This window comes from Periplaneta americana, chromosome 11, assembly GCF_040183065.1.
Source record: "Periplaneta americana isolate PAMFEO1 chromosome 11, P.americana_PAMFEO1_priV1, whole genome shotgun sequence".
Classification (NCBI taxonomy): Eukaryota; Metazoa; Arthropoda; class Insecta; order Blattodea; family Blattidae; genus Periplaneta; species Periplaneta americana.
In genome coordinates, this window is record NC_091127.1 from 109,892,962 (window position 1) to 109,920,402 (window position 27,441).

At 35.1% G+C, this 27,441-nt stretch overlaps 1 protein-coding gene across 2 annotated transcripts in view; it reads right to left on the minus strand.

Annotated features, from left to right (window-relative positions):
* The window catches only part of Kat60 (Katanin 60), a 169,043-nt gene that overhangs the window by 16,199 nt on the left and 125,403 nt on the right, over positions 1-27,441 (minus strand). For both annotated transcript variants that reach the window (XM_069839866.1, XM_069839865.1), the window contains exons 5-9: positions 22,229-22,376; positions 18,168-18,342; positions 12,031-12,121; positions 11,826-11,947; positions 5,744-5,923 (exon numbers count right to left, since the gene is read on the minus strand). In XM_069839866.1, the coding sequence (XP_069695967.1) occupies positions 5,744-5,923; positions 11,826-11,947; positions 12,031-12,121; positions 18,168-18,342; positions 22,229-22,376 (716 nt within the window). The remainder of the gene's footprint in view (positions 1-5,743; positions 5,924-11,825; positions 11,948-12,030; positions 12,122-18,167; positions 18,343-22,228; positions 22,377-27,441) is intronic.

Here is a 27,441-nt window from a genome sequence, read left to right on the forward strand (position 1 = left end):
GACTCAAAAAGACAGTTAAGAGAAAGCTGTTACTTTAATACGAAACAGATTACAATAACAGGTTTATACAGAGGTAGCAATTAACATTTATATTCCCATCAGAAACTTATTGAACCTTCAGCAAATAGTTCAAGCATGCACATTCCTTCCTAATTTTATCGAACATATACAGACAGAGACAAATTATTAGCAAAATACATTTTATATTATGAAATATAAATTCGCAAGTGAATCTTAACTTCATCCTGCTTTTGTTTTATGAAATAGTTTTCCTGCACTTTCCAGCATGTCATACCACATTCTAATTGCCATTTTAGTGCACATTTGAACAATTATTGGCGATGTGCTTAACCTTCCTACTACTATGGAGTTGCATAAAATCCCAAGAGCACATTCAAAGTCGCGTATCTGTTTTGTTATTTTATTTAAAATTTTGAAATAAATCGACTTCGTTCCTTTGAATGTGATCTATCTAGCAATGTTTCACTTTTTATTTTATTTTGGATAGGCCTATATGAAAAATTATTAAATGTTACTACATTGAGTACCACTGGGGTATCAAATGATCCCATATAAAAGTGGCTTTCTTCTTGATTATTTAATTACCATAAAAATGAAATATTGTCAAATGCCTATTTTATAAAACACAGAATCGTATTCCTGATAAGCTATCTCCTGTAAGGGATGTCTTTGAAACATGGGTAAGCAATTATTTGTCTTGACAAAGGGAAGAACTTCTCCTTCCTATCTCTCTACATTCCTGCAAGAATAAAAATGGTAAGGTAGTAACATTGCTGAGTACCATGCACTTCAAAGAAGATGCAGTGAAGCAATAAAACACATCATGATATCGACTAAAATGCTACAAAGTCAGGTGCAGACACCATGGACAAATTAGTCAGAACTTACACCACAAAATGGATGGTTATTTTCTACAATGTATTATTGGATATCAGTGCACTCAATGGTTTCATAATTTGGATGCACATAAATTCTGAATGGAACAGAACAGTAATTACAAAAGAAGAGAATTTCTACTTGAGTTGGGAACATCTCTAACATAGAAAAAAAGAAGTCGATGGAGTAAAGTTCCAGTAATTCCTATTATTATACAGAGGGGAACAAAATTCGGATGATATCACCTATATGAACGTACTGTGGATAGAAAACATCAAGAGAGATGCTGTAGGTCTATATGTTTTCTATCGTGTGTAAGCAACATTCAAACCTGTCTTGTGTGAAGTGTAAAAATTAAATTACAGCTAAATCAAAATATAGTTAAAAAGCACTGTATGAATACTCAGTTTTGTCAATATAATGATGTGAGTAAATGTACCAGTACATCAGTATAACTATATAAATACATTTAGTTCTTAAAACAAATTGTTACCTTACTTCATTTACTGGGGTCACCTAGTAGTATCCAATGTAACAAAATAATTCTGGTAGTAGGAGGGTTAAAGATATCGCATTTTAGCTGCACTTCACATGTCCAATACATGACAGAAAAATCTCTTCATGTCTGATTTCCTGTCCTTCGTTGCAATACTTCTACTTATTCCCAATGAATACCTCACAATTCTTAATTGCAGCAAGAAGTAAGTTGGAAGGAGTAGGGAAAGGTGGACTGCGTTATTAACAGGTAGAAGTATCACTCACAACTGACATTACTGTGAATGTGTGTGAAAATGGACAAAGTTAGAAATGTTTCTCCTCGAAAGGGAACACAATATGAGATTAAAGCTCGTGGTAAATCACAGGCCGAAATCAATCAAATTCTTTGTGTTAGTGTGTCTTTATACTAAGCAATTTTCTCAAAAAACTAAAAAGGAGAAGCATACAATATCAAATCAGAAGAAAAATGTAGATGAAAATGGACTACATCAAAGGCTCTTGACTGTCGTTCTCTACTATGAAAAGTATGTGAAAATAGAAATTTCAACACAGCTGTAACATACAGTGCAGGAATATGGTACAGAAATTAAGCCTAAAACGGTGATATGAGGGCTAATTGATAGAGGTATGAAGGTGTGACATCTACAAAACAAGTGGAAACTTACTCAAGCTATGTCGAAGAAGAGATAATTATTTCAATGAAAGACGGGAAGCAAGTCATACACTTAGGAATAAAAAGTGAGATTACTTGAAGGAAAAACTGAATGAGGTAGAAACAAATATTAAGAATAAAAACATTCGAAATTTATATAAGGGTATAAAGGAATTTAAAAACGGATATCAGGCAAGGGTAAACGTGATCAAGGATGAGAATAGTGACTTACTTGCAGACTCTCATTCAATCCTGAACAGATGGAAAAACTATTTTGGGCAACTACTAAATATATATAGGCCAAATAGAAATGATCAGGACAAAATTCAAATACAAACTGCTGAGCCATTCATACCGGAACCCACACTTTCTGAAGTCGAAATTGCGATAGAAAATCTGAAAAAATACAAGTCTCCAGGTATTGATCAAATTCCAGCAGAATTAATACAAGAGGGTGGAAGGGCATTATCGAGCGAAATTTATAAACTTGTACTTGCAATTTGGGAAAAGGAAATTGTACCAGAACAATGGAAGGAGTCCATAATCGTACCTATTTTTAAGAAGGGGGACAAGACTAACTGTAGTAGCTTTCGAGGAATATCACTTTTGTTGACGTCGTACAAAATTTTGTCGAATATCCTTTTGAGAAGATTAACTCCATATGTAGATGAAATTATTGGGGATCATCAGTGTGGTTTTAGGCGTAATAGATCGACTATTGATCAGATTTTTTGTATTCGACAGATAATGGAGAAAAAATGGGAGTACAAGGGTACAGTACATCAGTTATTCATAGATTTCAAAAAGGCATATGACTCGGTTAAGGGAGAAGTTTTATATAACATTCTTATTGAATTTGGTATTCCCAAGAAACTAGTTCGATTAATTAAAATGTGTCTTAGTGAAACTTACAGCAGAGTCTGTAGAGGCCAGTTTCTATCTGATGCTTTTCCAATTCACTGCGGGCTAAAGCAGGGAGATGCACTATCACCTTTACTTTTTAACTTCACTCTAGAATATGCCATTAGGAAAGTTCAGGATAATAGACAGAGTTTGGAGTTGAATGGGTTACATCAGCTTCTTGTCTATGCGGATGACGTGAATATGCTAGGAGAAAATCCACAAACGATTAGGAAAACGCGGAAATTCTAGTTGAAGCAAGTAAAGCGATAGGGTTGGAAGTAAATCCCGAAAAGACTAAGTATATGATTATGTCTCATGACCAGAATATTGTACGAAATGGAACTATAAAAATTGGAGATTTATCTTCTGAAGAGGTGGAAAAATTCAAATATCTTGGAGCAACAGTAACAAATATAAATGACACTCGGGAGGAAATTAAACGCAGAATAAATATGGGAAATGCGTGTTATTATTCGGATGAGAAGCTTTTGTCATCTAGTCTTCTGTCAAAAAATCTGAAAGTTAGAATTTATAAAACAGTTATATTACCGGTTGTTCTGTATGGCTGTGAAACTTGGACTCTCACTTTGAGAGAGGAACAGAGATTAAGGGTGTTTGAGAATAAGTTCTTAGGAAAATATTTGGGGCTAAGAGGGATGAAGTTACAGGAGAATGGAGAAAGTTACACAACTCAGAGCTGCACGCATTGTATTCTTCACCTGACATAATGAGGAACATAAAATCCAGACGTTTGAGATGGGCAGGACATGTAGCACGTATGGGTGAATCCAGAAATGCATATAGTGTGTTAGTTGGGAAGCCGGAGGGAAAAAGACCTTTGGGGAGGCCGAGACGTAGGGTGGAAGATAATATTAAAATGGATTTGAGGGAGGTGGGATATGATGGTAGAGACTGGATTAATCTTGCTCAGGAAAGGGACCAATGGTGGGCTTATGTGAGGGCGGCAATGAACCTCCGGGTTCCTTAAAAGCCAGTATGTAAGTAAGTAAGTATGTCGAAGAAGCAACCTGAATGTGTAAAAAATTGTACAAGCAGAGATGCCAACCTTCAAAGATGGTTGTCAGTAGTGTGAATCTGAAATGAGGGTTAGGGGAGGGAACTCGACATCTCGGACAACTGTCAATATGAAATTTTAAACAACAAAATCAACATACTTATCCATACTGGTTATTGGTTACAATATCAATAAATCATTTTATGAGCTTATGACAAAGGGCCTACAATACTATGACTTCAAATCAAACTGCATATTAAATGGTAAAAATACATAACTATAAAATTTGAAATAATAATATTCAAATTACGTATTTAAAATACAAACACACTACACAAATTCTTACTTGTGCTTAGTGTTATTAAAAAGTACAAACATAAACACAACTACTTTTCTTGCAGTATCTTTATTGTTGTTTCTTTTGTCTTTTAGAGATTTTTCTGGGTAAACTGCTTTTAACAGCATGTTTCAGAGCAAGAAAACATCTGTTTTTTTCCACCAAGAGTGCACCAAGAGACAAAACCACCCATTTTACAAATAATCTGTCCAGGTCAATCTATGTACGTGCATATACAGAGTGTCCCATTTATCTTGTGCACCTATTATAATTTTTTTTATTTCGATAGGTATTGGAATTTTTGTTTTTGAGCGTTATGTTAGAACGAGGGCTAACATGAGCATGGAATTTGGTGCATGTAACTACATTATGGTACAAGATATACGTGACGTCATCAATTTTTCAAATAGCACTACATACTTTAATCATGTTACATTGATTACACACATTAAGACGAGTTCAAAAATGTATCACAATGACACCTTCCTAATCAATAACAACAAAACAAAACAAAAACGTACTTCCAACGTGATAATGTTATGTTTTGAGAGTCACAGTAGATGTTCCAAATGGTGACCATTCACATTAATGCACATTCAAAGGTGTTCCTCGAAAAACTGTATGACTGTCTGGCATGTTGCTGGCTGAACGGACACAAAAGCATATCGAATGCGTTGCTGCATGTCGTCTGGTGTTGTTAGAATGTTCTGGTACACACTGTCCTTAACTGTTACCCACAGGAAGAAATCGAGTGGCGACAGGTCTGGAGAACGTGCACGCCACTGTATGTGGATTGAGGCGTCGACAGTTGTTGTGGTTTGTTTACATGTTAACACAGCAAACACACAACACACGACGTGTACAGACGTCAGTCGTCCTTCATTTTGTGTAAGTTAATGCACAAGATGAATGGGGCACCACAACAAATGGCAGATTCTGATGGCATTCATTTTGCATGTTGTTGTTGTTATTGATTGGGAAGGTGACATTGTGATACATTTTTGAACTCGTCTTAATGTGTGTAATCAATGCAACATGATTAAATTTATGTAGTGATATTTGAAAAATTGATGACGTCACTTGTATCTTGTACCATAATGCAGTTACATGCACCAAATCTCTACACTCATGTTAGCCCCTCGTTCTAATATAACTCTCAAAAACAAAAATTCCAATACCTATCGAAACAAAAAAGTTATAATAGGTGCACAAGATAAATGGGACATCCTGTATAATATCAGTAATGAGAGTCATTGTAAGAGAGCAAGAAAATATCATTAAATATTAGTTCAGTATTAAGATTTATGTTATACATATTATTATGCTTATGCTATACTCATAAGAGACAATTATTTCTTGTAGGAACAGAACCCAGTTCCTCTGAGCATTTAATAACAAGCAATATAAATGAGCCAAAAAGATGTGTTCTTCTGTTACATACCATTTCAAACAATAGCCTGACTAGTTTCTCTGATTCACCGCGATACTTGGAAGTGAGAGTGGAAGAGGAGACATTGAAGAATGTAGTGCAACATTCGGTAGCCACAGCCTTGGCTAGCATTGTCTTGCCCGTGCCTGGTGGACCCACCATCAACACACCTTTCCATGGCCGTCGAATACCCTATAAATATAAACAATCAATTAAAACTGATTAAAGTAGACTCTAGAGTCAGTTACAGTAACAGTTCGAAACTACAAAGCACCTCATATAGCCTATATCATTTTTTTATTGTGTGCATAAAAATACAAATCACACAAGAAATTGAGGTGTTACATCTAAAATAGAAATTATAAAGTTGACGATCCAAGAAGCACAATTCTAACCCTAAACGTTCATGAGTAAACTAAGCAGAGTTCTTTGTCTTGTAAGCAGTCAACACTTCTATCAAGCAAGCTGTTTTAGTTTTGGTACAATAGGAATAGTAAAGACGTGGTTGTAACAGTCTGTTTTTATTATTTTGCACAGTTTATGATACAATAGTCTTTCGAATATTATATGTAATCATTATTTAAGGCAAAAATCTGACTTATCCCAATGCCAGTTGTCGAAGTCCATGGGAAGATATTATTGAACAGACTTAGAATACATGATATTAAAAATAATGTTTTATTAATTGAAATAAAATAGTATTAACAATGTCCCTAAGTACATCAAATACATGTGAAACTCGCGATAAAGATAAAATAAAGACCAAGTTAAATAATTACATGTACACTTTGTGGCGAAAATAATGGGCCACTGACATCTGTAAGTTCCAAATACATACTACTGCACATGCTCGTATCATCAAAGCCATAGTTTACCATGTAACACATAATTAAACCATTAAACTTTCTGTATTTTGTTTAACAGTCTGAAATGTGTTATAAAATCTAAAAATGTTCCAGATACATAAGGGCCTCTACAGAGTGGAATAATAATAAAATTGACAAATACAAAATGGAAGGAAATATGAAAAGTAAAACCTAATATTACGCCGATTTGGTACTATCAGTTTCAGTAGCATAACCAACAACGGTCTACAAATGAGTGAACAGTACAGTTGGGACGTTCGTTCTGTGCCGGTGAGAATCATGTGGTAGCTAGCCAGTGAGCCTACACTCTCGCGCATGCGCAGAATATGGCAAGTGGCCAGTCTCGCAGAAAGCCTTGGCTGTGTAACATCGTCCTGCCACGTGCGTGATAATTGCTGTTTGTTAGTTTAGTTCATATTCATATTGTTTATTTATTATCGTGGCAAATTGCAGTTGTGTGTGTTTGTGTAGACTAAAATGCCTCCTATTCAGTCTAAACTTGGAGCAAAAACACTGCATAGCCAAACTCGGGAAGTTGTGAACAATATACATTCTTTCATGAAGAGTGAAGCAGCTTCTGGAGACTTTTTAATACCGCTGAAAAAGGCGCAAGAACGAGTGCAGCAACTAAAGTGCCCGAAAGAACAATAAGAAAGATAATTAAAGAAGGGAAACAGTGTGAGGAAGAAGGGACCTCTTTTGGAACGCCCGGTAAAGTTCATCATGTACCGAAACGCATCACAGATGTTGATGATTTTGATAAAAGAGTTATACGACAGACAATTTATAATTTTTATATAAATGACAAAACAGTGCCCACTGTCAGTAAACTGCTACCTAAACTAAAAGATGCCATAAACTTTAATGGCGGTAGTACAAGTTTAAAGATCATTTTACGTGATATGGGGTTTAAATGGAAGAAGACAAGAAATAATAAAGCGGTATTACAGGAAAGGCATGATATTCGAGAACAGCGTGTATCATATTTACGCGCAATAAAGAAATACAGAGAAGAAGGTAGGCCTCTAATAAACGAGGATGAAACGTATATTCATAGCACGCATACAAGACCAAAAAATTGGAGTGATGACAAAACCTCAGGCTTACTGGCGCCTATTTCGAAAGGACCTAGGCTTATTATTGTTCATGCAGGGGGTCGAGCGGGTTTTGTACCTGGCGCATTTCTAATGTTTAAATCGAACAGGAAAACTGGAGACTACCATCATGAAATGAATGCCAACAATTACCAGAAGTGGATAACGGAAAAGTTGATTCCGAATTTGCCCCCTAGATCTGTTTTTATAATAGATAACGCACCTTACCATAACGTGCAGTTGCATAAAGCTCCCTCAAGTAATTCAAAGAAAAGTGATATGCAGGACTGGCTTAGAAGAAACAATGTGCAGTTTCAGGAAAATATGCTGAAAGTGGAGCTTTACGGGCTCATTAAAACACATAAGCCACTTCATAAAACTTACGTGATTGACAATCTCTTAGCTATGAATGGACATTGTGTACTCAGATTGCCGCCGTATTCACCTGAGCTAAATCCATTGGAATTGATTTGGGCAGATATCAAACAGTGGGTAGCCGGTCAAAACACAACTTTTAAATTAGAGCAAGTGATGAAATTGTGCCAACAACGGGTTGATGACATCAGTGTAGAAAAATGGGAAAAAGTATGTGAACATGTTGAAAAAATCGAAGATGAATATATTGAACAGGAAGGAATTATGGAAAATGTAATTGAAAGCTTCAAAATTACGGGCGGAGACAGCAGTAGTGAAAGCGACGACGATGAAGATGATGATCATAACGAAAATCACGACGACAATGGTGGTGATATATCTGGTATCGAAAGTTCGTCTGATGATTAGATATATTGATTGCGTCTGTTTCTCTTCATTGCTATATAATTGAACCATGGATATCATGTTATGTTTATAATCAGTTTGTATTTATTATGATAACACGTGTGATGTGATGATACTGGACAACAGTGAGTGGAATGTGCTGTTCATCGCACATCCTGGAACCAACTGCGCATGATGATGTCACTACACGCTGCAGATCCCAGCCGAGGCGGTAAGTCACGTGTTTCTATAAACTCACTCTGTTGCTCAAGTAACCAAGCACACCGGCACAGAACGACCGTCCCAACTGTACTAGTTCAAGATTCGAGTCTCTGACAATCTTAATTTTTTTAAATTATAAATTTTCCATCATATGTCTTGCAAAGCCGGATTTATGTGGCGACATTTCTTACAATATATTCCCTAACTCTAGTAAATAAAAACCTTCTTTCTCAAGACATACTCCTGTCTGTAAATAAACCAGTCTGTCTCGTCATTACTCTTGAAAATGACAGACAGACAACACTGTAAATAAATCATTGCCTGATTGGCATAGGTTATTCTGCATCAAGGGCAGCCAGAATGATTCCCCTTTCTCAATTGCTAAGAGGTGGACTAAACTTTTCTCCAGCATAGTGAAGTTGCGAATCATCAATTTCTGACCAGTCGCACATCTCTGAAAGGTAAGAAGACGCCATGTTTAGAACTGCCTCAGAACTCAATATGGCGTCCAACTTTCCTGGTTCTGCATATATCGTGAGGAGATGTTTTAGAGATCGTGGTTTAAGGTGTCATTGAGTTGTGAAGAAGGAACATTTGAAGATGAAACATACTGTGGATGTGTAGCATATGCTACTCTTTAACAGGTCTTCAACTACTGGAGAAATGGAATGCTTTTCTTCTAGCAGGATAATCACTCAGTACACACTGCCAACCAGATGATGTTGACTTGGTCGACTGTCCTCCAAATTCACCTGATATGAATCCAATTGAAAATTTGTGGGAAGTGTCAAAGGGATCCTAAGCTCTATTTGGACAGAACAACCACCAATTCGGTCAGCTGACAAATTGTGGGACAGAATTCTAGATGTGTGGAAGTGGCCACGAATGTAAACCTATTCCATAATCTTGTGGACTTCATGTCGAGCAGAATGAGGGCAGCTGTTGACACAAGTGGTTTGCGGACGAAATACTACTCCCTACTATAGGCCTTTTTTTTTGTTACTTTATTTATATTTGATGTGTTTCCGGTTTTTAGGAAGTGAAACTACTATTATTTTCGGGTTGTAGATTTTTGGGTTCTTGCTGCGTTGTCATTGTTTTTAGAAGCTGACATTTCGACCATCTTCAGAGCTGCAGTGACTTTTTGACTGCTGGCGTGATGTTTCATAGCTGTTTCTGTGTTCCTGTCGATCGCTGATTGGTTGTTGGCTTTCCTCCTGTGATTGGTCTGATGGTCGTCCAATAATTGAGAGTATTCCACAATGTTGCAGGAAACAGGAGGCGACATTGACTGCTGGTGTTCTGCTCTGGCCCTTCATAAGCGCCATATGACCTTGACTGCTGATGTTCTACTGTGGTCTTTCATGTGGGGCATATTTGCCTCTACTGTGTTGCAGGAAAGTCAGGTTAGCGGTCGACATTATAGCATATTATTGTGTACAGAGGTGGCAAGAACCCAGAAACCTACAACCCATAAACAGTGGCCGCAGAAGCCTAAGTCAACATTTAAATCATCTCTACGGAGAGAAGAGAGACAATAGTCTCAACAGATGTAGCAACGACGACCGCTAACCTCACTTTCCTGCAACACGGTAGAGGCGAATATGCCCCACTCATCTACATTTGTGTATTTGTTATTTTAGCTGTTTAAATTATTATTAAAACTAAAATACAAGCATTGCGAATTAGAGAATTTCAATGACGAAAAGTGTCCACCCCTAGTCGTGTTGTGCATGATGACTAAAACAATTTATGAATGGCTTGAGTCAAACACCCTGTACAAAAGTAGTGTTATAGCAGGGTCATTCCATGCAAAAAAGTATGCTTTTGAACCATGATGTCTCAAAAGTTAAAAATATTGTAGTAGGTTATTTTGTATGTTCTAAATATGAATTTCACGCAATATTATATTTATATCCTTCATTGTTTGGTAACAATCAGCATTTAAAATACTGGTTTAGCAAAGAACACGGTTTCATTCATTGAAGTTTTCTTACTATGTGAAAGAAGATGGAAAAGTGATTTCAATGCAATTCGAAAGAGGTGAGCCTTGTTTATAAGTTCCCTCAAAATGAAAAAAATGTATAATTTTTTAAGTAGTTACCCACCGTAAAATAATTAAAAATAATATAGAACACAAAATGAAATTCATTTTTACAGACGAAAAAACATGTATTTAATTCTTTAGGGTATATTGATTCCACTGTGAAAATTTCAGAATATTGAATAAAAATATCATGTCAGTTTTTAATAAAAATAAGTCACCGGAATAAAGGAGCTCAGCAGATAGGCTCTCCCATTGTACAGAATGTTGCGCGATCAAGGTCAGGAAGATGAACGTTTGAGATTACTCATCGTTATGAAGTCTTGCGAGTGCTGCGACCGTCACACAGAGCAAGCGATTTTCAACCGTCGGAACAAAAATTAATAATGTTATTAATTTAATAAGTCACAGGTTTTTTGAGGTTATGTCATAAAACTTGAGAGATAGATTAAGAATAAAATTTTATTCAATACGAATGAAATTCGCATTAATTTAAATTGGTGCATTCGAATATAAAACTATTTCTTTTTTTCAATGAGGTGTTTTTGTGAGCATCCCTTAATATTATTCGAATTAGTCTTTAAGGTATTAAAATATGGTTGTTCAGGTTTACAATGGCGTCTCTTTAGTTTCGATGACACTTCATATAGGGTGTCTAGAATATTTCAAATTATGGATAGCATGTAACTGCCATCCATTTTTCAGTCATCCATATGACTAAAATATTAATGATATGGCGGTCATACTTGGCAGTTTAATTTATTTTCATAATAACATTATTATATTAAAAGCCCAAAAAAATTCATGACATCACTGGCATATTCTTAAAATGTTGTATGGAATGACCCAGCTCTTAATCTGCATGGCAACTTCCTCTGACTTGCTGTGTGTACTTCTCTATTGACTATTAGCTACTGCTGAAGTTATGTGTAGAACTCTGCACGATGTACGTGCTTCTCATATTATGCATGATTTGCCACAACTGTACTAGACCACCCCAGAAAAAAAAAAAAACACTTTCAGCTAGCAAGATTCAAATACAATAAGCAGTCGGCACAGTAACCTTTCAATAACTATAATCAAAACAACAGCTGCTAGCTGAACAATACCTTAAAGAAATCTGGCATCCACATAGGAAGAACAACAGCCTCCTCCAGTAATCTCTTGGCTTCATGCAAGTCCGCAATATCATCCCATCGGATGTTAGGATTCTTTTGGACTATGTCCCTTTCTGAAAGTAGGAATAATGTCGAAAGTTGTATGCAGTGACAATCAGTGAATAGCTGGTAACTTGTATATTAAACTAGTGCTTACCTAACATATCTATCAGATCACGGTCATAGCCTGACCCTTCAAACCTCTTTTCTTCCTCTTCAATCTCTTCCTTTTCCTTGTCACCTTTCTCCTGAAAATATTTAATTAAAATTTTGCTGTATACAGATACAATTAATATCAAAACCTATTCACATGATAAGATATGGATCTATATGAAGATATGAATAATGTTAATTGATTGAATTTTGATCTTGAGGTTAGAAAAACAAAAATTCTGAGTGTGGGTTTCATGTTACTCAAAATAATGTTGGATATCTAACTTGTTTAATCTTCAATAAATGTTGAGTTACTGAGGTGAAAATAAATTTAAGATAAACTGCATATCCTGGAGTCTAAGAATTTATTAGAGGTTTTAATGTACCAGTAATGTAGTTACGATTGCTTCATAATCTAAAATTTATATACATTTCACTTAAGAACTGGACATGTACACTTGGTAGCAAAACGAATAGGCTGCTGACACATAATATGCTTGTTTCATCAAAGCTGTAGTTCACCACACGATGCATAATTAAACCATTTAAATTTGTTGTAATTTGTTTAAGAGTCTGAAATATGTTATAAATTCGAATGGAGGATTGATTCTAGATACATCAAGGCTTCTGATGAGTAAAATAATAATAACATTGATAAATACAAAATCAATTGAAGCACACATGAGCAGGAAAACCGTGTATTAGGATGATCACGTGCTATCAGTTTCAGTAGAGTAGATCATTATGGCATGGGTCTACAATATGAGTGAATAGTAACTTACTGGTTCAAGTCTCCAACAATTTTAATTTTTTTAAATTACAAATTTTTCATCACATGTTTCGCTAAGCTAGATTTAAGTGATGACAACATCTCTTACAATATACAGTATATCCAAACTCTAGTAAATAACAAACTCATCTTCTACAACAGAATTTTGATTGGAAAAATGTCATTTTCTTCATCAAGGTAATTGTTTCCAGTAGCAACAATGGTCCTGCCCTAGTTCAATCATATGGATGGTCACGATGAATGTTTCGTGAGAGACTTAACAGGTTGGGTTGGAGGGTGGATGTTATAGGATGGAGCATGCCTTCTGGAATACATTTTGGCAAATGTAATGATCCCTTCTGCCCGAGAATGACATCCAGAAGGAACATCTTTCTTCCAGCAGGATAACTACCCCATACATACTGTCAACCAGATTCAAAGATGGTTTATAAGGTAGCCTGATCTCGACCTGGTCGATCGGTCTCCAAATTCACCTAATATGAATCTGATTGAAATTTGTAGGCTAGAGTCTATTTGAGCAGAATAACACCTGTTCGGATAGCTGATGAAATGTGGGACAGAGTTCTAGATGCATGAAGTTTATTACTGATCAATCGTGATACCAATTTTCGCGAATGATTTTTTTTTAGGAATTTCTGTCAATTGAGTCAGGGAGTTAAAATTTGTATAGATATGAACGAGATTCGTTATGTAGACACGTTTTACAATCGCGATTTGCCACGAATTTTGCTCGTCCCCCCCCCCCCTTTTTCGACTTAACCGTTTATCTGCCGAATTCATTTGCAGACGAGTTTTATTTATTTTTTTCATTTCATATGGCTAAACACCAGTCAGTTGAAGAAGGTATAGTGATGTTTTATTTTATTTTTTATAAATTCGCACTTTATTTTGTTGTTCCCAAATGGGAACATTGGCAGGTAACATTGTCTTTTTTTCTTTTTTAACAAAACTTTATTCTATCTCCATAATAGTACAAATACATACTATTAACTAATTTGTTTCCTAAAAAAACACACACCAAGTTGAAAAAATAGAATGAACTGGTAAATTACTTTATTTACAAAAATCCATGAAACACTGGAAAACAATGCAAATGCATATTTCTCGAACATTCCCCCACACTGAGGACGTGCATTACTTTTGCATTGCACAAAGCTTCCCTGTTTGGATTCTACCAGGTAATGTTTGTCACATGTCCACACTTGTAAAGTAATGGTTAGCCCATCTGGCTGTGAAACCAGGTGGCCCAGGTTCGATTCTCGGTTGGGGCAAGGTACCTGGTTGAGGTTTTCCGGGGTTTTCCCTCAACCCAATATGAGCAAATGCTGGATAACTTTCGATGCTGGACCCCATCTCATTTCACCGGCATTATCAGTTCATTTCATTCAGATGCTAAATAACCTAAGATGTTGATAAAGCGTTGTAAAATAATCGAGCAAGGCAAGAGCCACTTCTTTCGGGAACTCTAGGTGTTCTTTCGAAGTTTTTCCATGAAGTTGCCAAGCTCCTACAACAGCCATATTCAATGCATTTGCTAGAGTGACAACACATTGTCATTCTATCTACATATGTACACATCGCCATCATGTCAGTAATCAAAAGTTCCCCTCTCCAATTTCTTCTGCGTCTGAGATGGTGTAAGTGAGTAGTAGTCAATCCTCCCTTCACGTACAGTTGTTATAGCTTTGATTTTCATATACTTCAATTCTTTCAGCAAATTATATGATGTGAAAAAGTTGTCGAAGTATATTTCTACCTGAATCGGATCACCTACAACTGAGAGTAGTCCAGTGATCACACAGGTTCCTAATGGTCCTTGATTTTCAGAATCCTTGATGAGTAGATTTCCATAGCGTAAGGATACCCGCTACTGGAACACGACATTCAAATTTTGAATCCAAAACGTTTGGGTTTACCTTTTATAAACATTTTGCAAGAATGATGCCCATAATATGGAACCATGGATTCATTGATACTCAGTTTATTGCGGAATATCCCGAACTGCTGGAGATTCTTTCCTAATTCATCATGTATTGAGGTAACTTTTCCAAGCTTATCTCCTGCCTTCAGTTCAGTATTGTTCATTAGATGAAAAAAACTTTCTCATATCTCTGAACTTCTGTCTGCTCATAACAGTTGGCACAATTTGAACTGAAACATCTTCTGCTGTGCTCCAGTATAGGTCTTCCACAGGAACGGAATGGTATCCACTTAGGAGAAGTAAACCGAAAAATTGAGCGATGTCTTCCTTGCTGGTCATGAATTGTGCTCCCTTCTGAGCTGCATGCATCTGGGTCATTGTAGCAAGATGATCAAGACAAGTTCCTGGAAGCATCTTCTAATGGATGCTGGTCCGCGAGAATCTTCTCACTCCTACGTTTTTCAATCTCCTCGCTAAAAATGGCAGCTTTCTTCCAGACGGAGTTACTTATCATGGCTTGTTTGGAAGTGCTGGACAACTAGTTTCGTCCTTTTCCTTTAGATTAGCAGTTACCACAGTCTTGCCGCAAACATCTGCAGGAACTACTTTCTCCAAAACATTATCTTGAATATTTTCCTTGTCTGTGATGTTACCACTCTATTTAGGAGCCAACAGACTAATTTCAAGTTCTTCATTATCACTTAAAAGATTTTCATTATCTGGCTGATGAATCTAATCAATAGCTTCTTCAAGAGTTAGAAACTTTTTAAAAGTCATGTCTCGTACAGGTAAACGTGAATGCTAGTCACACACTGACGGACTGACCACTTGCTGCACTTGCACTTACAACACAGTCTGAAATTTGTATGAATATATTACCGTTATTTTCTGTTGTTGGCCAGAATTCGTTGCAGTATTCTGAATAACGTCAAAGAAATTCAAAAATAAAATCACAGCTAAAGAATATACTTGTATACTATTACCTGCCAATGTTTCCAATTGGGAACATTAAGTTTCTTCCTATTCCCAAGATATAGGAAATGGTCCAAACGCAACGAATTCCATGCCGAAATTTTGTTAGGTGCTTGTAATTAGTATAAAAGTACTAAAACACATTGAAAACACGCTCGAGTTTAATTTATTTAATAATTTATTGAGAAATACAATTTTCTGCAAAAACAACTATAATTAAAATATTTTTATTGGCACATGAGATAAGCAAAGTACGAAACAAGAATTCATAAACAAAGTTCAGTTGTTTGTTAACATAATACAATTTTATTTCAAACCAAAAATTACATTTAAATAATTTTAAAAATATTTTAAAATACTGTTCCCATATGGCAACATTGGCTGGTAAACGGTTAAATGAGATTTTTTTTTATTAAACAAATATCACAAAATAGTGCATTTATTTTTGACGAAATTCCGTTATTTTATTTTCGACATTGAGACATTCAAAATAAGTACGAAAATGGGATGGTCTTTCATATTTTATCATGCTCAGATGTGAAAAATGAAAATCTGTGTGTCACGCATGTGCAATCCTCAAGTTCATTACACAAGGCCTAATGTTTTTTATATTCATATGACAATTTTCTCTATCTAGTGTGTAATCAGCCTTATTAATTAATATCGAGGAAGTCTGTAGGGGAAAGATTGTTTTATTGCCAATTTTTTCTTCATAATTTACATGTTTACTTTACATACAGACTTTTTTTCATGATTTTCATATTCAAGTAACGACATTTTTCATGATTTAGATGTTTAAATACAGACTTTTTTCAGGAATTAGAGTAGCTTTATTTACGGACTTCGATGTATTTTATTCACTGTTTTACAGTGTTTCTATTGATCAATATTAGATTACTCTTTTAACAGAAATATTTGGAATGAAAAAGAAGAAGATAATGGTAGCTGTCATCCTCGTCATCACCGCCATCATCTTAGTCCTCATCAACATCATCACTATTATCATCAACACCACCACCATCACTATCACTATCATTGGTATGGTCATCTAAGATCTCCATGGGATCGTAGTAGCCTGGTAAGACGAATTTATTACCCTTAATGATATGATAATACGTGAAAGATGATGATGATGATCATCATCATCCTGCCAAGTACTAGTCCCAAAAGAACTGTTACGGCCTGAAAAAGCGATTTTCTTGCCATGATAACAAGCACAACTGGCTTTTGATGTGGGTAAAAATGGCCAGTATTTTTTGCAGAAATCTCTTCATGTAGGAACACAATTCTTTCATGCGCCCTAAATCTATGACACAGTACCCTAAATTATACTTCCTTTCTGAAGGAAACCAAATTAAGAATTTTTAGTATCCATAGTCAACAGAACTCTAACTTGTAAGTGGTGGTTAAGGCCATTACGAAAATAATGACAATAGAATAGAATTTAGAAGGGACGCAGTTAAGGCTTGTATATTTTATAAATGAAAATGAATAAAAATGATAGCTTTCAGTGCCTATAAATCCGAGCTTTAGTCATGATTAGAGACGAGAATTTCATGCAATATAAAATCCGAAAATATGTATCATTCATGTACTACCAAACTATGAAATATGCACGATCAAGCAGAAAATACATTAAAATATGTACTTTCAATTTTATTCCAAATTTGTTATTTCACTTCACTTTTCTTTTTTGCACAGTTAACAACTAATATCATTTCTAAATTGGTTTATTGTGAAAATCTCAACATTTTATTTAATTTTTATGTCATTTAGGTCTTTTTCTTTTCCTTCGTCAATCCTGATTCCTGAAGCTAAAATAAGGTACATAAAAATCGAGAAATTGAGGTGTCCACTCAAAACCATTAAAACATGCATTTAAACAGAATACAATGTATATTATATGCATTATTAAGCTAAAAATTCCTTAAATATGCATTCTGCATGTTTTTATTCTCAAAAAGGCCAAAACATGCAAATATGCACGGAAAAAGTACACATATTTGGAACCAGAAAGTAATGAAGTGGATAAGTACTAAGTTTCAGCTATGTCCTATTCCTGTAAAAACATGCATTAGCATGAAATTCTCGTCTTTAGTCATGATCAACACTGAATATAAGAAAAAATCGAGAGCTGCAGCATGTTACTCTCAGAGGTAGAAGCTTGAGATTGAAAGTCAGACAATAAAAAGTACCTAACACTAGAAAAAAAGGGAGATGTATAGAGGTATCAATTTGTGCAGAATCATACTTTCTATCAATACGAAGGAAAGATATAATAATAATAATAATAATAATAATAATAAAAAAATTAAAAAAAAACGCTCAACACATACCATATACAGTACAAGTTCTTTGTAGAATATTCATATTTCATAAAATTGTGGTAACTATCATGTACTGTAGCTGAAAATTACAGTCTAATATCAATGTGTTACACGTTTCAATTTAGTCTCACCTTGTTATCTTCCTTCTTATCTTCTTTCTTAACAGGTTTTGGCTTTTCTTCCTTCTTATTGGTTCTTGGATCAGGTTTCTTTACTGTATTGACACTTCTTTGTAGTCGGACACTAGGTTTAGAGGTATCATTCTTCCGAATCTGTCCTCGAACAGGTTTTATGGGGGGTGCAGGTCTGAAACATGCCAATAAAATTCTTTTACTCTAAAAGTTCTAGAGAAAAATGTTGACGGGATTGCTCTAGGAGTACAATTAAATAATTCTGTGTATGTCTTAACGTAAGGTTATTATTATTCTTTCTTAAATAATTAGGTACTAAGGATGGAATTTTAGGTACTAAAATTTAAAAATGACACTGAGTATGTATGAGTGGATATATCAGAACTGTTTTGAGGCTTTGTTTACTGAAATCTAACAGCGGAGAGCTGGGTCACAAAGACTGGAGAAGGATCTAGTGAAGAGCACCTGCTATTTGTAAATAATGGTTGAGACCATTAATTTAAACTTGGGTTTGCCTACTGAACTACCCGTAAGCCTTGTTTTTCCTTTAATTGGTTATTTAACGATGCTGTATCAACTACTGAGTTACTTAGCATTGATGGAATTGGTGATAGCGAGATTATATTTGGCGAGATGAGGCCGAGAATTCGCCATAGATTACCTGACACTTGCCTTACGGTTGGGGAAACTCTCAGAAAAACCTAACCAGGTAATCAGTCCAAGCAGGAATCTAATCCACGACTGAGTGCAACTCCAGATCAGCAGGCAAACATGCTACCATCTGAGCTACACTAGTGACTCACAAGTATTGTTAGCGGAAGCTGTAGCCAATAGTGTGGGATGGCGTGTACTTAGCAGAGTACAGATTGTTGATTTTTCCGAGTTAAACAATCCAGCCAACAACAGATTTGTGCAAATATCTAAACATTTTTCAAATTGTTGGTTAATCTATTGTTGCATAACTCCGTCCAATAACTTCTCTAACAGATGATGGAATGAAATATTGGCACTTGTCATCCATAAGATTCCAAGCTTCACAATACTGTTCAGTCTTCAATAAAGTGTGTATTAGCATCGTACATTACAGGGGCTATGTTTGCTGAAAGTTTGTCGAGTATGGCAAAGTTCGATCACTCTGTAGGAGAAGGCCTGTCATGTTTGTTCCATCTCGTTATAAAAATATTTGCTGTCCTCCACTCCCACTCAATTAGTTTTTCATATGAAATAAACCGAAGTTTGTAATGTCTTGGTTGCCTCTCTCCTGTGCGGACATTGCAGAATACTAGTGTGCATACTGAAGTTGACAGAATCCCAAGAAATGAATATATACAGTTTTATTGCTTTCATTGTAGAGCATTTCTCCAGTATTATTGATACTAGTAAAATAATATTCAACTAAGAAAACAATGTCATGTGGCAGACTTTTCATAGGTACTTCATAAAGGCAACTAAAAAACTGGTATTTTAAATAAAACTATGTCAAATTAACTGCCTGCATCCATGTTCTATAATCTTTTCGCTGTAAGAAAAATCCTAATGTAAACAATAGCACGAGGCTTCATTGGCCACTGTTTGGCACCATAAATTCTCAGTGCGTGTTCCCGCCTACTGTTGTACATTCTGTTTCATGTTAAACATTTCCCGTTACTCATCAAATAGGCCTAACCTTACTACTATGCATTCGTTTGCTTAGGAAACATTTACTTTATAATTACTGTAATTAAATTATCATATAACTTATTATATACCTTTAAGACTATTTGTTTTTCCGCTTTTGAGAGAGTTTCTAATCTTATGACTAATAACCACACACACTGAGGATACAGACGCCATACTTCAGTCCACGTGCTTACGTGAACAACTACGAGCTGAAGTGACACCAGCTTGTTACAAGAACAGACTACCTCGGTGTTACTGTTGGTATTCAGAAATGGATTATACACTTAATTTAAATATGCTACAAAACAAATATACAAAATTACAAGTATACAATATGCATTCGATAAGTACTAATGGCAACAATGCTGTAAATCAGTGCTCCTAGCAGTGACCATTGGAATCTTGTAGTATGTAACAGAGCAACGATTCTTTCATAGTCCTGCAATATTGGAAGTCTCGAAGTAACCATGTTTTGTAGATACTATCAGTATTTCTGATTTTGTAGTAAGTAATACAGCAGGTACAAACAAAGGTGCTTCATAAAATCCAAGTTGCAAGAGGAAAAAGTGCAACTCAATGCTTTAGGGCATTACAAGAAGCTTGTGGGAGAGAAGTCCTCTCATACCAAACTATTGCAAGATAGGTGAAAATGAGGCATTTGCTTTCAATAAAGAGTTGGCATCCAAAGAGCTTTAGTTCAATCAGTGATAAGTAGAGCCCGGATGTTTAGGCATTTGTAACAGTTAAAATAGACAGGCAAAAAAGGCAAAAAAAAAAAAAAAAAAAAAAAGCATAATAAATTTTGAAAAGGCATTATAAATTTTAAAAAGGCATAATATATGTTAGCAATAAATTTAAATTATATCAACATAACTCACATTTTTACTTCATAGTTGACACATGTTGACTTATAAAATACTTTTTTTTCGTGATTAACTGTCTTTTCACAAACCTTATATAACAAAACTGTTCCATTGGTTGAAAACACATGGGCACCAAATTCACTAATGTAAGAGCATACTTACTTACTTACTGGCTTTTAAGGAACCTGGAGGTTCATTGCCGTCCTCACATAAGCCCGCCACTGGTCCCTATCCTGAGCAAGATTAATCCAGTCTCTATCATCATATCCCACCTACCTCAAATCCATTTTAATATTATCTTCCCATCTACGTCTCGGCCTCCCCAAAGGTCTTTTCCCCTCTGGCCTCCCAACTAACACTCAATATGCATTTCTGGATTCGCCCATATGTGGTTTACTGAATTTAGGCAGTCTAACTAACTGATCTTATATCGTCTGTCACCCGACAATAACTGGCTGTTCCTCACTCAAATTTCTTTCTCCTACAATAATAAACATGTGTAGCACAAAATTGTAACAGTAAGATTTGAAAATATGAAAGCAAATAATTGAAAATGTTGCGTGACTTCTATGAGAACAGGCTTAATATTTAAAATTATAAAGCTGATTGTTGGTATCGTGAAGACATGACATTATATTTGTAACTGTGGATTGTCGATCATTATTCATAATACACCAAGACCATTAAAGTACGATTATTAGCAGATTAAGCACCAAAGTAAATTACTTTTATTTACTATTGTTAGTAAAGTGAGTCATTGTTTCATATATTTAAATTTCATACACATTACATTAATAATACAATTAATTAGAAAATTGCAAGTAAACAAGAAATATTGCCTTAAAATGACATAAAAGGCATTTATTATTGAATCACTAAGAGACACCTTAAAAAGGCAAAATAGATAAAATAAAAATTGGCCCTATCACTTTGATTTACCCCAAATTACATTTATATCTATAGAAATAATTATTTACTTCAACCCAGTAAAAAGGCATTTTGCCAACCATCTGGGCTCTAGTGATAAGATAACCAGAAATGATGCTGCAGATGAAGTCCGCCATCTTCTAAAGATTTGGCAACGTATTGTTGACATGACAGAGACTAAGAGTATATCTGAATTATATAATGTCAAAAGTACCGTAACCTAAATAAATGTAGTGTGAAACAGTAATTATAGGTTTAGAGATAAAAAAAAAAGCAGAATGACTGGAATTTAACTGTCAATGGAATGAGATTCATGCTTAAAAAACAGATTACACAATTTTCAATTTAAAAAAAAAATGAAGATATTTAAGAGAACTTCATGTAAAAATCATAGCTTCCTTAACAAATACAGAGATGAAAAAACCATATCAGCAGAGTACTTGATCAGATATACTGTAAATGATAACTATCCTTAAGAAGACCTCTGAAATGGCAGCATGCATCCACTAAGACTGCAATGTATCCCTAACTAGGTTGAGTACATATTTGTGGAGTGATAAGTTACCAAGCAATTGCATTCTGCTTACAATTTAGCATAACACAGTAGCTTACTTGTGTTCGACAGGTGTTGGAGGTGGCCATACATCAGGGTCTCGAGGTGGTGGTGGTGGCCACACATCTGGGTCCCGAGGAGGACCACCAAACCATGAAGTTGCATCTCGTGTGGGTTCTTCAAATGACTGGCTACGCAGAGCAGGGCCTGTTTATAATGATTAATGTATAAAGGTTTACACATTATCAGTAACAACAGAATTATAGTAGTAGTGATATAATGACATCACAATAATTGAAGAAGAAAGTGTTTAAGTGACCTGAAAAATAGAATCTATTGAAATTATTTTATATAAATCTATTACTGTTACACTGAAATATTGGTACATTGATAAGACTTTCTTTCTATACTAGAAAAAATATAAATTATTGAATGGCTTGATCAGTGGCGACTCGTGATATTTTTTTGTATGTAAGATATGAGATTGATAACTGATGACCAAGACAGAAAAAAAAAAAACAACAACAACAACAACAACAACAACAATAATAATAATAATAATAATAATAATAATAATAATAATAATAATAATAAAGAGCATACGCAATTAATTTCTTGCTACAAATTCCTCTGAATGATCAAATACAACTTCAGATATTCTTTCGGGAGTCCTGTCATCTGAAAGTCCTGTTAATTCTTGTGTTTTATTATAGCTTATTTTATTTATTTTCATGTAATTTTGGTTTTTATTCATTTTATTTTTTATATTATATCATTTTAAATTATTTATTATTTCGTTTATTCTGATCTTTTAAAATGACCAATGAACTGCATTTAAGGAGGCTGCAAGGGTACTTGAAAATTCGTATTGTAGTCTCAGACAAGGTCTCCACCATTTAGAAAGAACGGATTTTTTTTTTCGTTCTTGTATTCGCTAGCTACTCCATCACTGAAATCATATATTTTAGATATTTCGGTATGTGTGTGTTTCAGATGTTCTATCATTTTACTTTAAAAAACATGAACATTACTGTTGCACTATCGTGAACTAAGCATTCCGAAATTATTGAAAAACAAAGGTTCTCTAAATTACCACCACCTGAAATTCTGTAATATACTGTGAATGGGCGTATTGTTGCTTGAGAAGTACTCCAGTGATGACCTTGTGTAGCATCCTGAATAATGAAACTGTAATTCTCTGAAAAATCACCAATGATAATGAACTCACTGGGTGTTATTTCATTTTTCAGCTACTTTAAACAATTTGCTTGGGACTTTGCAATGAAGTTGTGTACAGTATCTTGAATTTTTTAAGCCAACCAATGAAGGTATTAATGAAATTTATACAGTCACTTTTCACTAAAATCATATTGGCCATGTCAGTTGTCCATTCCTTGTACTATATTTCTACTAAATTTCTCTGTAACAATGACGTCAATATTTCTGATAGATTTCTCATAGGTACATTTATAGTTCCTTACGTTCAGAGCATATGCTTCTTCACTCCTTGAATTTCCCGCCTATGTTTGTAAACATTCTTTTTCGCTTGTTGATTTGTCGACCTTACTTTCAGTCCCAACAACTTCACTAATTATTTCAATTTTTGAAATCTTATGGAAAAATCGTTCACAAATAGCATCACCTACCACTAAATGTGGGACCTTTTTACACATGCTACTTGTTACTTTTCTTTTACAGACTTGTGACGAATGTTTTTGAAGTCCGAAAGTGTTGCAACACCACAGATGACGCCAACTTTTCGTCTTTAATTTACGCATATTGAACACTTACAACTTACAATGACAGAACAGATCAAAATCGCCGTCTAAACTGAAAGGAAAAAGTTAAAATGACAGAACAAAACAGAATCACCCTCTAAACTGAAGGGAAAAAGTTGCACTGAGATTATAACAGGAAAAAAAAAAAAAACAAACTCTCACGTGAAATCTATTAGCGTACAGTTGAGCGTATGTCGCAACATCTAGCATTTGTCATATCGATCACTAAGTGCGCGTGTGGATGTCTGGTATGAGTGCGTGACGTAATACACTGCACGCGACTTTGATCCTTAATGGCAACATTTGCAATTCTGGTTTATTTAATGTTTCCCAAAGTATTAGAGATCCCATCATAAAATTTTTGTAATAGATTAAGAAATTGTTTATCTCACCGTAAAAAATAGAGCATGGTAAAAAAATATTCGATTTTAAAATATTAACATTTCTTTATTTTACTGTAAGTTTTAATACACGCTCGAAGTAAAAATCCATAATAACTCAGAAGTAAGTTTAAATATATAGAGTCATCATTGTATTGGCACAATTTTTACGTTGATACAATGAAGTACAGTAGCGTGCAAATTAATCCGAACAACGTAATTACTTAATCAAAAACACCCAAACGGGAAAAGGATCTAAGACATACCTCAGTAATCTATGTGGCCTCCCTTGTTCCTAATAACAGCTCTGAGACGATTTGGCATGGATTCCACTAATTTCCCACAAATATTCTTCATTTCTTCATCGCGAAACCATACACCAATGAGGGCAGAAATCATCTTCTCCTTTGTAGAACAATCCATTTTTTGCATTCTTCTTTTGCAAATTGACCACAAGTTCTCAATGGGGTTGATGTCGGGTGAGTTGCCTGGCCAGGGGAGTACCTGAATATTCTTCTTGTTGAAGAATTCTGTAGTTTTTCGAGACATATGGCATGGTGCCAGGTCTTGTTGGAACACACCTCTGCCATCCGGAAATGATTTTTGCAGCTGGGGTACGATTCTGGTTTCCAATAAGTGAATATATTTGTCAGAATTCATCATTCCCTTGATACAGTAGGTATTAATGCTCCAGGCCCTTCATGTGTAAAACAACCCCAAAACATTACTTTAGGGGGGTATTTGGGTGCTTGTTGGAGATGAGCTGCTGTTACTTTTTCGGATCCTTTCCGTATGTAAGAAACACGGTGGCCGTGGACCTCGAAATGAGACTCATCGGAAAAAAGTACATTCTTCCAGTCATTCACTGTCCAGTGTTGATGTAATTTTGCAAACATTAAGCGTTTTTTGCACATAACAGGGGTTAGCAGTTGCTTCTTAATAGGCTTACGAGCCCTTCGTCCAGCTTCCAAAAGCCTATGCCGCACTGTTGTGACGTGAATATTCGCCCCAGTGGTAGCCATTAACTCGCGGGTTAAGTCGACAGCAGTTAGTCTAGGATTTAATTTACTTTTCCTGACAATTAAACGATCATCTGCAGGTGAAGTCTTCCTTTTCCGGCCACAGTTTCCTTTTTTCTGGGGTGTGATGGATCCAGTCTCGTTTTATGATCGAATTAACAGTAGCCAAACCGATGTGACAGTCTGCAACAATTTGCCTCTGTGTCATAGAAGAATGCTCTGCTAATGTTATAATTTTAGACCGTTTTCGTGGAGTTGTATCCATTTGTGAAGACGACAGAATGTAGCATTAAGTCTTCAACACAACTGAAATGCTTACAAGTACAAAACGACAGGCAAAATGTCACATATTATAAAAAAAATAATGACAGACCTTCAACAATGGAATTACACGTACTACAGATGTCAAAGCGGTATGAGCAGCTGTGAGGCCAACAATGACAGAAAATGTAAAAATATGTCGTGTTCGGATTAATTTGCACGCTACTGTATGTCATTTTAATAATATTTTTAACAATAGTCTACATATCAACTCCCCGAATATTTCATCCTTCATTACTTTTCAAGCATTGGTGAGATGAAGTTCATATTAGGCCATTTAACTATCTATTATTATGACATTCATTTACTAGAATATTGAAGAAATCCAGAACTTGATGTTACAAATTTTAAAATTTTGTATGGAATGACCCCACTACTTCTTTTCCGCAAAGTTTGAACATGTGAACTCAGATATAATGGCAATTGTGTTAACTATTACGAAGCTGAAGGTAATATTTTCTTGTTCTTTTCTTCTTCTTCTTCTTCTTCTTCTTCTTCTTCTTCTTCTTCTTCTTCTTCTTCTTCTTCTTCAATAGCAATATGGGTTAGACCAAAGCTAGTTCTCCTCACTCGTATTAAATACTGTATATATGCGAATACTCTGTGCCATCGAAAAAGCCAGGCACCCTAATTTTAGGAGAGAAAAAAAAAATGGCTGCAATTTGTGTTTTATTTACAAGAAATTAATCCTATACAATGATGTATTCCAAAACATAATGATGTACATTCAAGTTCAAGTATGTTGTGGCTTGAAGAAACTACAGTTCAAAAGTATTGGAAAGCACGACTGCTAATGGCTTCATTGCCAAATGCAAGGCACTAGACGACGACAACAACAACAACAACATTCAAGTTTAAAGTCAATTTTGTAGACTAATGGAGATCATGATGAATGGTTCCAGCCAATCAGAAATAGACCATCCAATGTCTCATGCCATCTATGCGAGAGATGTAGAACGTTTTTGTTCTACCTGTGGTTTGCAAAGGGAAGAGCTCTGTGAGTTGTTCCTTGACGATTCAAAAGAATAGTTGGAATTGCACACTGAGAAGAATCATTAGAATCGATTCGTAATGTATGATTGAATCTTGGAATCGATTTCTGAAAAAGAATTGTATTGCCCAACTCTATGTCACACAGACAGAGGCGTGAGACCAGATAACGGTATAGTATACTGGGATCCAGTGTCTGAGGCGAAGCTGTACCAACCTTATTTCAAATAATGTGCGCACCTCAGTTTTTCTTCGCCAAATTCTGGAAAAAATATGCATGGAGTATTCGTGTAATACAGCACTTTTAGGACTATCATTCCATAACTTCCTTGAAAGTTCTAATATTCTACTTCCTGTGGGTTTACAATTGAACGATATAGTTTGTCATCTGTATTAAACATTCACAAAACATGTACTTTTCAGTTTTTTTTGGAGCTAAATTGGAAAGCAACTTATTTCTGGTATCGTGACTACATTCTACATTTATGCTTTTTAGATTAACAATGAGAAACTGGCTCTAAAAATTACATCTTAATTATTTCAATTATCATATCTGTTATAATGTCAACGTTACACATTTGAGCCATTTGTAAATAAACAGACTAATGCAACTTTGTACAACTTGATGATATAAAAGGTTATCTTTATTATTTCTCAAATTTGCATTAGATTTGCAAGTTTATCCTGCATTACAAGAGCAGAAATTATTCACTTAATTGTGATTTGTATTATTTTCGTCAATAAAATATATTACTCAAGTTTTCTTGTAAAAATAATTTAATTA